General features: G+C 42.7%; 1 protein-coding gene across 4 annotated transcripts; it reads left to right on the top strand.

The window, feature by feature from the left end:
- The first annotated feature begins 1,527 nt into the window (after positions 1-1,527).
- Positions 1,528-10,413, top strand: LOC106611992 (synaptic functional regulator FMR1). Of its 4 annotated transcripts, none has more exons than XM_014212746.2 (15): positions 1,528-1,831; positions 2,258-2,310; positions 2,677-2,770; positions 3,034-3,105; positions 3,216-3,364; positions 3,495-3,585; positions 3,673-3,789; positions 3,919-4,089; positions 4,237-4,315; positions 4,414-4,526; positions 5,756-5,842; positions 6,091-6,316; positions 6,504-6,683; positions 6,895-6,974; positions 7,648-10,413. In XM_014212746.2, the coding sequence occupies exons 1-15, from the start codon at positions 1,781-1,783 to the stop codon at positions 7,834-7,836; spliced, it is 1,752 nt and encodes a 583-aa protein (XP_014068221.1). In that variant the 5' UTR covers positions 1,528-1,780; the 3' UTR covers positions 7,837-10,413. The 4 variants fall into 4 exon arrangements, with proteins under 4 accessions (XP_014068221.1, XP_014068220.1, XP_014068219.1 ...); XM_014212745.2 differs by having other exon boundaries at positions 6,892-6,974; XM_014212744.2 differs by having other exon boundaries at positions 2,677-2,779.
- The last annotated feature ends 3,870 nt before the right edge of the window (positions 10,414-14,283 follow it).

Here is a 14,283-nt window from a genome sequence, read left to right as displayed (position 1 = left end):
GCATTTGTGGGTTCGATTACAGGCTCAAAATGGCCAGAAACAAAGACCTTTCTTCTGAAACTAGTCAATCTATTCTAGTTCTGAGAAATTAAAGCTATTCCATGCGAGAATTTGCCAAGAAACTGAAGATCTTGTACAACGCTGTGGAATACTTAATTCACAGAACAGCGCACTCTGGCTCTAACCAGAATAAAAAGAGGAGTGGGAGGCCCCAGTTCACAACTGAGCAAGAGGACAAGTACATTAGAGTGTCTAGATTGAGAAACAGACGCCTCACAAGTCCTCAACTGGCAGCTTCATTAAATAGTACCCGCAAAACACCAGTCTCAACATCAACAGTGAAGAGGTGACTCCGAGATGTTGGCATTCTAGGCAGATTTGCAAAGAAAATGCCCAATCTCAGACTGGGGCAAAAGAACACAGACATTGGCCAGAGGAACTCTGCCTAGAAGGCCAGCATCCCGAAGTCGCCTCTTCACTGTTGACGTTGAGACTGGTGTTTTGTGAGACCATATGCTGGTGCGGTTGGCCCTGGGTTCCTCCTAATGCAAGACAATGCTAGACCTCATGTGGCTGGAGTGTGTCAGCAGTTCCTGCAAGAGGAAGGCATTGATGCTATGGACTGGCCCGCCCGTTCCCCAGACCTGAATCCAATTGAGCACATCTGGGACATCATGTCTCGCTCCATCCACCAACGCCACGTTGCAGCACAGACTGCCCAGGAGTTGGCGGATGCTTTAGTCCAGGTCTGGGAGGAGATCCCTCAGGAGACCATCCGCCACCTCATCAGGAGCATGCCCAGGCGTTGTAGGGAGGTCATACAGGCACGTGGAGGCCACACACACTACTGAGCCTCATTTTGACTTGTTTTAAGGACATTACATCAAAGTTGGATCAGCCTGTAGTGTGGTTTTCCACTTTAATTTTGAGTGTGACTCCAAATCCAGACCTCCATGGGTTGATAAATTGGATTTCCATTGATTCTTTTTGCGTGGTTTTGTTGTCAGCACATTCAACAATGTAAAGAAAAAAGTATTTAATAAGATTATTTCTTTCCTTCAGATCTAGGATGTGTTGTTTAAGTGTTCCCTTTATTTTTTTGAGCAGTATATATATATATATATATATATATATCAAATTTATTTTTTTAAATGTATTTATAAAGCCCTTCTTACATCAGCTGATGTCACAAAGTGCTGTACAGAAACATAGCATAAAACCCCAAACAGCAAGCAATGCAGGTGTAGAAAGAAGCACAGTGGCTAGGAAAAACTCCCTAGAAAGGCCAGAACCTAGGAAGAAACTTAGAGGAACCAGGCTATGAGGGGTGGCCAGTCTTCTTCTGGACTGGCCACCCCCACCCCTCTTGAATATATATATATATATATAAATATTTCATAAACCTTTTTAACTATGACGATTATTAATCCAATGCACAGTGATCACTGAACCACTCATTCCTGATGAGAAACCAATTAAATGAAACTGAGTGGACGTTATTAAGACCTTGTCACGTGACGAGGGAAAGGGAGGCTCTTATGTTTACATCAATGCGTGCACTGCAAGAGCGGTTGTGAACTGTGTATTCTAGCGTCATTTAAAAGTTTCGCTTTCATTTCTTTGGAAATCTTCAACTGCAACTTTGCAAATCGAAACATTAAAGAGATACAACAGGGAAACGACGTTACCGGGGGATCCAGGACCAGAGCTTTGCACGCACCCAGTGTTTTTAGCAAACCAGCTAAGTTAGCATTACATTAGCTTGCTTAGCATAGGCGTCATGGACGAGCTAGCGGTTGAAGTCAGGGGGACGAGTGGGGCTTTTTACAAGGTGGGTTGGTAGCTAACTGCTAGTTTTAATGTTTCTAAAAGTATTTTGATGATTTATTTATTGCAATGTGTCATTCAGTGAGCTATTTACCGGCTAGCTAATCTAACTAGCTAGGTTTAACGTCAGGCCCATAAGACAGACAGTACAGCCTGCTTCTAGCCACCGACAGCCAACCAATGCTAGGTAACGTTAGCTAACTACAGTAGCATCCTAGTTATCTAGCTACAGTTGTTTCGAAAAAAATTGGCCATACCGAGTATATAGTTTCGTGTTGTTGGTGGCAGTTGTTCTAGTTAATTAGCCTTGCTTGTTATCTACCTAGCAGCAGTCAGCGAGATTCATCTTTAGGCTTTGACCTCTTGGCTAATGACTGTTTTCCTTTGCCTAAAAATGTATTGGATTTTCTCAACCATTTTCTCCTTTTAGGCCTATTTGAAGGATGTTCTTGAAAGTGCTGTCACTGTCTCCTTTGAAAACAAGTGAGTTGCTAGTTAACTAGCTCCCCGGTAACGTAATCCAGTCAGCTAGCAAATTAGTTCACTTTCCAAATGAATCGTAGACTATTCAGTTAGCTAAGTAACGCTAACTAGTTAATTAACAACAGTAACGTTAGGCTACTTTGAGTCAGACCCAGACATGAGAGCCCCATGAACCACTATAGTTATAGATGCATTGACATATAATCCAACTAGCTAGTTGTTCTTGCAAATAACACTTTGTTTGTCATTTAATTGAACATTTACATTTAAGTCATTTAGCAGATTGAACTATAGTGCATGTGCACAAATGTTTAATTTCCGTTTGCGACGTGCCCTCGTTTCATTTGTTTATTTCTATTCTTTCAGTTGGCAGCCAGAGCGTCAAATTCCCTTCCATGATGTTCGATTTCCTCCACCCACAGGTTTTCAGAAAGAGATAAACGAGAGTGATGAAGTTGAGGTATGTGCTGTAAGTAATGGACAAGGACTTCCCTTCCCACTAGTCAATGTCAATTAAGCCTAATACTTTGCTGAGATCTAGTAGGCTAGATTGTACAATGGCTGCTCGATGGTTAAACTTTTCTTGAAAGCAGAAGGGAACTGCTGTTCTTTCTTTTTGGATATTTGCAGGTTTTCGGTTAATGTGTACCGCAAACAGTGGCCAGTTTAAATGCATATCAGTGAGAAGAACTCAACAAAATGTACTTAATCAATTATCCACAGGTTTATTCTAGGGCCAATGACAAAGAACCATGTGGGTGGTGGCTGGCGACAGTTCGGATGGTGAAGGGTGAGGTAAGACCAATGCAGCTGTTTGAGCGAGAGTTTACATTTGTTTATTATTATGTAGCTACTGTAATATTTTAATGATGATTCGTATAACACAGTATCTTCTTTCCTCTCAGTTTTATGTCATAGAGTATACCGCTTGTGATGCCACGCTAAATGAAATAGTCACATTAGAGAGGTTACGACCTGTGAATCCAAACAAGCCAGCTACAAAAAACTCCTTCCTGAAAATTCATCTGGATGTCCCAGAGGACTTGCGGCAAATGTAAGTGGGCCTATTCAAGGCTTTTTTTAAGTAAGGTAATTGTTGTATGTTGTCATTGCTTCCATGTGTGACTGTTGATTTGAGGCTGATGTGACTTTCTATGGTGGGGAACTGTGTTTTGTGTTCTTAGGTGTTTAAAAGACTCGCATAAAGATTTTAAGAAGGCGTTGGGAGCATTCAATGTCACTTATGACTCAGACAAAAAGCAGCTTGTTATTCTGGTACGTTTGATTACTTTTCTGGCTTCTCAAAGTTTCATAACTCAGCCCGTTAGATATTGTTTCATCATATCAGTCCTCTTGTTTTAGTCCGTGAATGAGGTTACAACCAAAAGGGTGCAGATGCTGAGCGACATGCATTTCCGGAGCCTGCGCACCAAGCTGTCCCTAATGCAGAGGAACGAGGAGGCTAGCCGCCAACTGGAAGTACTTACAGTTTAAACACACTCTCAAATGAAGGCTAAGCCATGTTTGCCTTGTTAACCTCCAATAGGCTATCTCTCTGCGTGAGGAGAACTATGGCTAAGCCATGCGTGGGTTATGGTTTGTGTGCAGAGCTCTCGGCAGCTGGCGTCCAGGTTCCATGAACAGTTTGTGGTCCGGGATGATCTGATGGGGCTGGCCATTGGGACCCACGGTGCCAACATCCAGCAGGCCAGGAAAGTACCTGGGGTCACCACTATAGACCTGGATGAAGAGACCTGCACCTTCCACATCTATGGAGAGGTAGGGCGCTTACTACACTGCACCTCACCACTAGCACAAATATAATGAATGCTCATAAACCTCTTTACTCACAACGTATATTTACTTGGTCATACTAGTGAAAGACTTGCATGTATTTTATCTCCTCTGGGTATGATTCAATTGCAGGACCAAGAGGCTGTCCGCAAGGCTAGGAGCTTCTTGGAGTTTTCTGAAGATGTCATCAAAGTACCAAGGAATTTAGTGGGTAAAGTAGAACATAAAATGTGGTGTTTGAAAAGTCATCAACTCATTGTCTTCATGTTATCATTGGTTCCTATTCTAATACCACATCTCCTTCACCAGGGAAAGTCATTGGGAAAAATGGGAAGCTGATCCAGGAAGTGGTGGATAAATCTGGTGTTGTTAGAGTTCGGATTGAGGCAGAGAACAACAAGAAGCCACCTCCATTGGATGAGGTAAGTGGCTTGAATTGACGAAAATTGCGCAGGGGCAGAGTGTATCACCCATTGAGCCCAGTTATGCGTTGGGCAGACCGCACCACCCTCTGGAGAGCTCTGCGGGTGTTGCAGTTGCCGTACCAGGCGGTGATTCAGCCCTAGAGGATGCTCTCAATTGTGCATCTTTTCACCTTTTCCGCTGTGGTCCCGTCAATGTGGATGGGGTGTGCTCTCTCTGTTGTCTCCTGAAGTCCACGATCAGCTCCTTTGTTTTGTTGACGTTTAGGGAGGTTATTTTCCTGGCACCACTCTGCCAGAGCCCTCACCTCCCTGTAGGCTGTCTCATAATTGTTGGTAATCAGGCCTACTACTGTTGTGTCATCTGCAAACTTGATGATTGAGTTGGAGGTGTGCGTGGCCATGCAGTCATGGGTGCACAGGAGGGGGCTGTGATGAGGATCAGCATAGTGTTTCCTACCTTCACCACCTGGGGCGACCCGTCAGGGAGTCCAGGACCCAGTTGCACAGGGCGGGGTTCAGACCGTCACTGTATCTGCAAACTGTTGGCTAGATCGCATGTACCAAGAGCATAGTAGGCACATTTGCTATTTAACAGTGTCTGTGACAAAACTATTGGTGGAGTTGAAAATGCAATTGTAAACACATTGAACTTCAGATTTTTATTTGGAACATGAAAAATAAAACAAAAAAAACTTGTGCACTACGTCAGCACTCAAGGGTCGGCAGTAGGCTACAGGACTTCTAAGGGTATTTGATGCAAACATAAGTATATTTTCCAATGTTGGCTTCTAAATGACATCATCACGTTGACAAATCCCTGTCGCTCACTAGTTCGCTGGCTTGTAGACTACAACAACCTAAACTGATGGACAATGTTGATTGGCAGGTGGAATCATGTCCATTGAGGTTGCAAGGTTCAAGTGGGAGCCGGGATCAGGTCAGCCCAGTATTGTCCAATGAGGTTGCAGGATGAGCCCAAGCAAGTGTACACCGCATGCACACCTAACAGTTGTTTTCCTCTTTGTGCGCACACCTGCAGGGCTGGCCAGCAGCCATGTGATACACGTGACGTTGTGCACAATTTTCAGGCACCTGTTGTGGCTCGAGCACTGCTTTCAAAACTACCAGCTCAAAGTGTACAAAACCTGTATAACGCATCTTTAACTAGTGAGGACTCTGCAGCCACTCGGTCCTCATTAGATCCTGTCTGTTTATTTCTCTTACAGGGCATGGTGCCGTTTGTCTTTGTGGGGACAAAGGAGAGCATCTCCAATGCTAAAGTACTGTTGGACTATCATCTCAACTATCTGAAGGTTAGACGCTTGCCCCTATTGCTCTTAATAAAATCTGCAACAGAATTGATGCTTTCATGGATGTTGATGTATGCTGCTTGGCAGATGCTTTGATCCAAAGCTACTTACAGTTGAATACTTAAAGCAGCAGTTAGTCTACACATTGATAGGTAGAATCTGCCATTCTGATGAAGCACCAAACTTTCACTATTAGAGGTCGGAGTGACTTCTAAATAAGTACGTTGAATACATACACCGTGTCCCTATAGGAAGTGGACCAGCTCCGTATGGAGCGACTGCAGATAGACGAGCAGCTGAGGCAGATTGGGGGAGGGGGCCCCAGGGGGGGCCCAGGGACTGGACGGCCTGACAACAAGACCTTCATCGTAGACAACGGCAGCCTGGGGATGATGGGCATGGGCTCCCAGAGAGGAGGGAAGCCATTCGGCAGGGGAGGAGGCCGTGGCCGACGCGGTGGTCCCTCTTTAGCCTCAGGTATGTATGGGACAGAGTAGAACTGTTGATCCGTATGGAACAGTAGTATGTATTTCACTAAGTGTGTATGAACATAGTGGCTCATATCACTGTTGGCAACTGAGTGAAACAAACTGTGTCTAGAAGAACTCTGTAAGCTGAACATTTAGTTCCTGGTTTGCAGAATAACCTCTATCCCTCTTACCAGGCACCAACTCTGAGGCTTCCAATGCCTCTGAGACTGAGTCGGACCACAAGGACGAGCTGAGTGACTGGTCTCTGGCCCCCACTGAGGAGCTGACTGGGGGCTTCCCCAAACGACCCGATACACGCAAGAGAGGAGGGCCTCGTGGACGGGGAGGGAGAGGAAGAGGGGGAGGCTTCAAAGGTCTGCACTAACCTTATTCAAGCTAGCCTGTAAATGTAACATTCTTACTATAATACCCTGCTGTACGAGGGCCTAGTGTCTCTGTCTGAAGATAAAACCCTAAGGCAATGAATGCATTTATGTACTACTGTTTGAGTCAGAGTAATGATCTCATCCTGCCATGATAACATTTTGAGTTTTAATCCTGCCTGCCTCTCTGGTTCCTAAGTAGCTGAAGACATCCAGTGGACTGAGTCACGCTCACGGAATACCAGAGACCCTAAGCTGAGGCCTCTGGAAGATTCTTTGCAGGTGAGGAATTCCAGACGCATCATGTCTTGCAACGGAAACCGTTTCCTGTTAAAGAACCAAACTGAAGACCGAGTAACGGAACAGGGAGGGACTTACCGGAATTTTTCCAATACAAACTCTCGTTTTTGTTGCAAACGGTTTCTGTTGCAAAAAGTTTTACAACAAAATCGGTATAATTAAGGCACCCAAGCTTTTTTGTTCCTGACAGTGTCCCTTTTGGAATACCTGTTGCCATGTCACACCAGGACCACTAGGTGTGACCCTGTACCCTCTTTATATCAACTAGATCTCGGAGGAGAAATGTACATAATCATAACGTTTGCCCTTTGTAGGGACTTTATTTTGTAATTTGGTCATATTTTTTGACATATCATGACACATTTAGCAACTTAGTCATTGACCTCTGACAGAGGCTTGTTTTATTCAAATTGGGGAGATGCGGGAACGACAGTCCCAGCTCCCACGCCTCTGGACTTTTGCACCACACGGCCGAACCGCAATTTATACTGGTGCCGATTTTAATGGTCACACAAACTTGCAAACGTAAAGTGATAGTGCTCTCGGGTGACAACATTTGATAGAATTGCATCTAAGTGACTGTACTTAGTAGTCCTGCATATCCCCAATGTAATTTACCTTCTCATACAGTGTCGTCCTGTCTCTGGTCCCACAGATCAGAGTGGACGGTAACAATGAGAGGAGTGTTCATGCTGCAGCCAGAGGCCCTGCAGGCGATGGACCCGGCCCTGGAGCCAACCGACAGAGACCCATAAAAGAGCGACCTATCAAGAAGGATAACCAGGAAAGCCCTGGTGGTGAAGCCACCGCCATAAGCCTGGCGATGGTGAATGGGGTGTCGTAGATGGGGCCAACTGAAGGCACCCTCATCTCTCTCACCACACCATCAATCCAGAAGCTTCTTCATTAGAGACACGTTAGGCCAAAGAGGAGCAGGTCAGGGCTAAAATGAAGCACACTTTGGACAAACCAACTCCAGCGGCAGGTGGATGAGGTGTTGGGTGGGTTACTGTGTACAGGGAAGGAGCCATCTAGGGTTTAACAGGAGAAGGCAAACGGCGACTGCAGTCTTTTTCTAATTGACATTGTTGACAACTACCTATCAGATGATTTAAAAGCTGTGGAAAGAAAAATGTGTTTAAAACAAAGAGGGGCCAACCTGATGAATCTATTTCTTAAAGGATATGGTTTTCTATCGCTTGTTCATGTACTAGCCTTTTCTCCGGATAGAGGGTTGGATTGTTTGGTCCTTCCTGCCTTCTCTCTCTCATGGCATGTTTTATGGAGCCCTGTGTCACAGTGGAATATAGAACTCATTATCATGTGAGGTCACAGCTGCATCATTAGCGAAAAAAACCATAACATAAAAAGAACCCCCCTCCTGTCTGATCTGTGCCTTTATCTCCTGTGGATAGTATCACAAATAGAAATTGAAATCAGGGAAGAAGACGACATTGGGAAAATGGTAATGGATTTTACTTGTGTGTAGTGAACACACAGCTCACCATCTAAAAAATGAGAACTGTCTTTTAAAACCTTGCAATGCATGTTCATTATCATAGGTTTCCACATCGGGGAAGTCAGCAATCTGAGTTGTCACTTTGTTTCTGTTTCCTTGTGCTGAATATTGCTTGAATAGGGATGATGATGATTGACTTTTTCTAGCCAGTGATATAGTATTTCTTTTTTGGAAAAAGGGGAACGACAATGAACTCAATATCGATCTTACCACGGGCACAATGTGGATTTTGATTCAAGGTCTCCGATTATTTTGTCATTTCACACCATGGCTACATATAATGGAGACTACTAGTGTCATATTGTCTAGACACTGAACAGTATCTTATGACAGAATCACATATGGACCTTTTAACATGAACAATGTCAAACTGGGGAGAGATATTGAGAACATGGTCCTTTCACCATGCATTGACCAACAATCACTTTCCTGTTGGTTTTTTATTTCAGAGTGTCAATGAAAAGAGTGGCACACCTCTCTCCAACCCTAACATGTTGTTCATATGATATTGACAATTGGTCATTAGATTGTAAATTATAAAGTGGGTTGCATACTGTATATCTAATTTGTTAAAATATTTTTTTGCTATTGTTTTGAACTTCAAATGTGCACTTAATCATTTTATTTTATCTGCAACTACTAAATAATATGAACTATAATAAACTATGTGATAAGATTTCTTCGACAGGTGAATCACATGAATGCTGTCAACAATATTACCAAGTTTAGATACCCTATAGCTAACGGAGTCTCCTGTACCTTCACCGTACAGAGGATGACGTTTAGTCCCATGTTAGAACCGTTTGTCTCATATCGGATCAGTGCTTGTGCATTAACCTTAGTTTACAGGTGATTCTTTAAAAGAAACTACTGTGAGGATATAGCTAGTGTCTTGTTTTAATTTATTTTGGGGTTTTCTTGTTTACTCTCTAAATTGCAATGTTGAATGGTGTACAGGTAATGGGCATCTGTCAGCCTCTGTCTCGCTGTAATTTTGCTCATGTCCAATTAACAAAATAGTATTTCAGCAGGCTAACAGTCACTGCTCTCCCAGCGTTAACAGTCAACAACTGAACTGGCCCAGTCCGACTATGATGATGAAATTAAATAGACATTAATTGAATATTTTGTACTAATAGCAGCAAAAAAGTAAATGAAATGGTGGGTTTAGTCCAGCTAAGGGGTTCAGACTTGAAGAAGAGAAGTTTGATGAGGTTATGAACTGCCTGAGCAATGTGGGCCATTGTCTCTTCAGAATGGCACCAACCATCTGGGACTATATCTAACCCTGCCAGGGAAATAAATTGTTTACTCAACCATCTGGGACTTTATCTAACCCTGCCAGGGGCATAAATTGTTTACTCAGCCATCTGGGACTTTATCTAACCCTGCCAGGGGCATAAATTGTTTACTCAACCATCTGGGACTTTATCTAACCCTGCCAGGGGCATAAATTGTTTACTCAACCATCTGGGACTTTATCTAACCCTACTAGGGGCATAAATGGTTTCCTCCTGGTATTTTAATGATCTAATACAGACCGTAAGATGCTGCAGTTCAGTCTACTCTTGTCAAGGACAAGCAATATCTCCGTGTTGCCAAACAAGACTGTTTTCTAGTTCTTTATTTTGGGAATTTATAAGATTCAAGAAAAAGACAAATGTAAAACATTTCTTCTTGCACACATTGTTGGCAGTTTTGGTTTGGAAGCAGAACTGCAACCAGAAATATTGTAGATACTGGACCAAGGTAGAATGACCTTGTATGTTACTACACTTTGGGCAATATTTTCTTTGTACATATTAGCAAAATAGATTGGGTTTTATGTTGACATTGTTTGGTTATAGTGCGATATATTTTGTATGCAAGCAGTTTGAATAAATAAAGGTGGATCTTACTCTGCTAATGTTTAATTTAGTTTGAGCGTTACATATAAGTTCATGGCTGTTGATTGGCCAAAAAGGATCATGAAAGTTAAGCATTTGTAGTCATATTTCTTCCAAGAACAGTAGCTGAATGATACACTATATATACAAAGGTATGTGGACACCCCTTCAAAAAATAGTTGATTTGGTTATTTCAGCCACACCCATTGCTGATAGGTGTATAAAATCAAGCACACCGCTATGCAATCTCCATAGGAAAACATTGGCAGTAGAATGGCCTTACTAAAAAGCTCAGTGAATTTCAATGTGACACTGTCATAGGATGCCACCTTTCCAACAAATCAGTTTGGCAAATGTCTGCCCTGCTAGAGCTTCCCCAATCAACTGTAAACACTGTTATTGTGAAGCGGAAATGTCTAGGAGCAACAATGGCTCAGCCGCGAAGTGGTAGGCCATACAAACTCATAACGGGACCGCTGAAGTGTGTAGCGTGTAAAAACCGTCTGTCCTGAGTTGCACTGTGCTTCTGCATTGCTTGCTCTTTGGGATTTTAGGCTGGGTTTCTGTATAAGCACATTATGACATCTGCTGATATTTAAAGGGCTTTATAAAAATCAATTTATTTGATTGATTGATTCAGTTTCTTGCCCAAAGGAAACCTGACAAAGAACCATGGAGAAGGAGATAAAGGAAAACCATCCCCCAAAAGGCACTAGATCGGTAGTGGTGGTGCTTTCTCCTGGAAGCATTTTGTTCCATACAGGAACAAAGAGGATTATGTATCAAAGTAATGATTTAGTTTGATTCACTACACCTAAATATATAGGGACTTGTGCAGGACATATTTCAGTACCACTGGAATATACAGTAGCTACTGTATGTAATTTATTTGAAAAGAGCCCATGGGAGTTTCTCTTTTTTTGACCACATGGTGGAGCCCTGGCACAGACCTAGTCCAACACAATTAGCCTTGTTCCAAAAATGGTTTGTTGCACATTGAGCAGTCATGACATGAACTTAAGCAATGCAAGTTTTGCAAGAGATATGCCAATTATACTGAGCACAGAACAGAGGGCCCTCTCTCTCTCCCCCCCTTTCTCTCTTCCCCCCTCTTTTTCTCTCTCAGCTTTGGCAGAGCCATTTAATCTGTAATTTCTCTATCCCAGAGACTGACCTAGTTTTGGTCAGACTAAAAACAGGCTGCATTGAGAGAGAGACCTGAGATGGCCTCTTCTTTCACCCGCTGCTCTCGCTCCCTCTCCCTTTTCCCTGAAGGCCTTGTCAATTGAACCCAGCACTCCAGAGCCCCTCTTCCCCTGCCAGTCCCCTCCCTCCCCTTCCCCACACTGCCTCTACTCTCATTAATACATACATGGAAAAATGTATGACAACACATGAAAATGTGCCTGGAGTAGTATTTAATTAGCGTAGGTGATTTTATTAGTCAAAATAGTGTTTGGGCTGAATTCAACATGCTGCGGTTTTGAACACATGGTAAAGGTATTTACGAAATCTCAAATAAAGTGTGGTAATGTAATGAAGCATTTTATAGAGAATGTTTTATATCGCTCTGTTAAAGAGGTTTGTTTTCAGTCATTTGAGCACAATAAAACTGAGGAGACCTTTTCATTTATTCTCTTCTGGCAGACTGGCACTCTACCAAGCTTTCCTTTGTCTTTGGTTCTCTCAAATGGGTCCAACTTTCTTGGCATGTCTGAAACGCACAGTCAATATAGTTGCTTTCTGAAGGACTATACACATCTTCAATGTGGCATGTTGGATTAGCTTTCCTTTATTGAGCTGCCAAGCTTCTTGCTAGATGCCTTGCCTCTCTTTCGTGCGTTTGTGTGTGTAAGCATAATATACTGGGCAAAAATATAAACGCAACATGTAAAGTGTTTGTCCCCTGTTTCATGAGCTGAAATAAAAGATACCAGAAATGTTCCATATGCACAAAAATATTATTTATAATTTGCCTACTGGCGTCGTAAACGACTTCAGTGGGCAAATGCTCACCTTCGATGGCCACTGCCACGCTGAAGAAATGTGCTCTTCACGGATGAATCCCGGTTTCAACTGTACCGGGCAGATGGCAGACTATGGTGTCATGTGGGCGAGTGGTTTGCTGATGTCAATGCTGATGTCAACGTTGGGAACAGAGTGCCCCATGGTGGCAGTGGGGTTATGGTATGGGCAGGCATAAGCTACGGACAAAGAACACAATTGCATTTTATCGATGGCAATTTGAATGCACATTAGATAACGTGACGAGATCCTGAGGCCCATTGTCGTGCCATTCATCCGCCTCCATCACCTCATGTTTCAGCATGATAATGCACGTCCCAAAGGTCACAAAGATCTGTACACAATTCCTGGAAGCTGAAAATGTCCCAGTTCTTCCATAGATTGCATACTCACCAGACATGTCCCCCATTGAGCTTGTTTGGGATGCTCAACGTGTATGAAAGCGTGTTCCAGTTCCCTTCAATATGCAGAAACATCGCACAGCCATTGAAGAGGAGTGGGAGAACATTACACAGGCCACAAGCCTGATCAACTCTATGCGAAGGAGATCATGTGTCGCGCTGCACGAAACAAATGGTGGTTACACAAGATACTGACTGGTTTTCTTATCCACGCCCCTACTTTTTTAAAGGTTTCTGTGACTAACAGATGCATATCTGTATTCCCAGTCATGTGAAATCCATAGATTAGGGCCTAATTAATATATTTAAATTGATTGATTTCCATATATGAGCTGTAACTCACTAAAATCTTTGAAATTGTTGCATGTTGCGTTTATATTTTTGATCAGTGTAGAATCAACTGAAGCCCATTAACCATTCCATACTCACCATGGCATCACAAAGAGTGGTCTAAATGTGAACTTGAGCAACAAAACATCCTCGTTCCCTAAACTAGAAAACAGATGAGTTACCATTAGATTTGCTACTACCAAGGTCTGTGTATGTTAAAGTTAATCTGTATTACTTACCTTTGTGCTCCCCATTTGGACGGAGACTAAAAAATACATGACTAAAATGTAATGTAATGTAGATAGTAGAGTATGCAGTGACAGTCATTTCCGATGTGCACTACTGCTGATGAACTAGCAGAGGGGGCCCATGTTAAACATCAAAGCTAACACCTGTTAACTCTCCTAATTGAAAACTAAAATGAAAGTATTGACTTGGGTATTTTCTCCAGACAAATGGGCCATGTTTCCGCTAAGCCAACATGATAGCTGAGAGCAGGGCTCTTCCATTATCCCACATTCAACCAAACAAAGGTCTGTCTCATCTCGACTCAAGAGTCAGTCCCTTACTTAAACTGTGAGCCGTTTTTGCTAGTATAGAATAGACGCTTACCTGTGCGGTTAGTTAGCAAGTCTTTTACCCAAGTAATAAATTATGTTTTCACTGAATGTGCTAAATCCTCTATTACTCATCCATTGAGTAAAGCAGGCCTTAACTCACACCGTCAAAATCAATTTGCACAGGAGCTATTTTAGAGCTGATGTCAGAAGCTTGTCTGCTAATGTATTTTGATTACTATGAAGTCTCCCCTCCCTAATGACTTGATGCTTGTGTAATTCCCAGCCATCAGATATCTTATCTCTTTGAAGAAGAAACAATGACTGAGTCTTTATATGCACATCAATGGGACTTAAACTGGCTCTTTTGCATTCCACATCATCTGACTGAATGCATCCTTGGCGGGATGGGATCCAATGTTTAGAAAGAGTCAATCATTTTCATTAGTGAAAAAAGCCCTTCGGTTGGCTCCTGTTTAGTAAACACAGTCATGTATAATGGCCAGTGCTGTAAAGTACTTAAGTAAAAATTCTTTAAAGTACTACTTACTTAGTTTTTTTGAGTATCTGTAC

Source organism: Salmo salar, chromosome ssa09, assembly GCF_905237065.1.
Source record: "Salmo salar chromosome ssa09, Ssal_v3.1, whole genome shotgun sequence".
Classification (NCBI taxonomy): domain Eukaryota; kingdom Metazoa; phylum Chordata; class Actinopteri; order Salmoniformes; family Salmonidae; genus Salmo; species Salmo salar.
The sequence above is the reverse complement of the archived record's forward strand: the minus strand, read 5'-3'. Positions and strand labels throughout refer to the sequence as shown.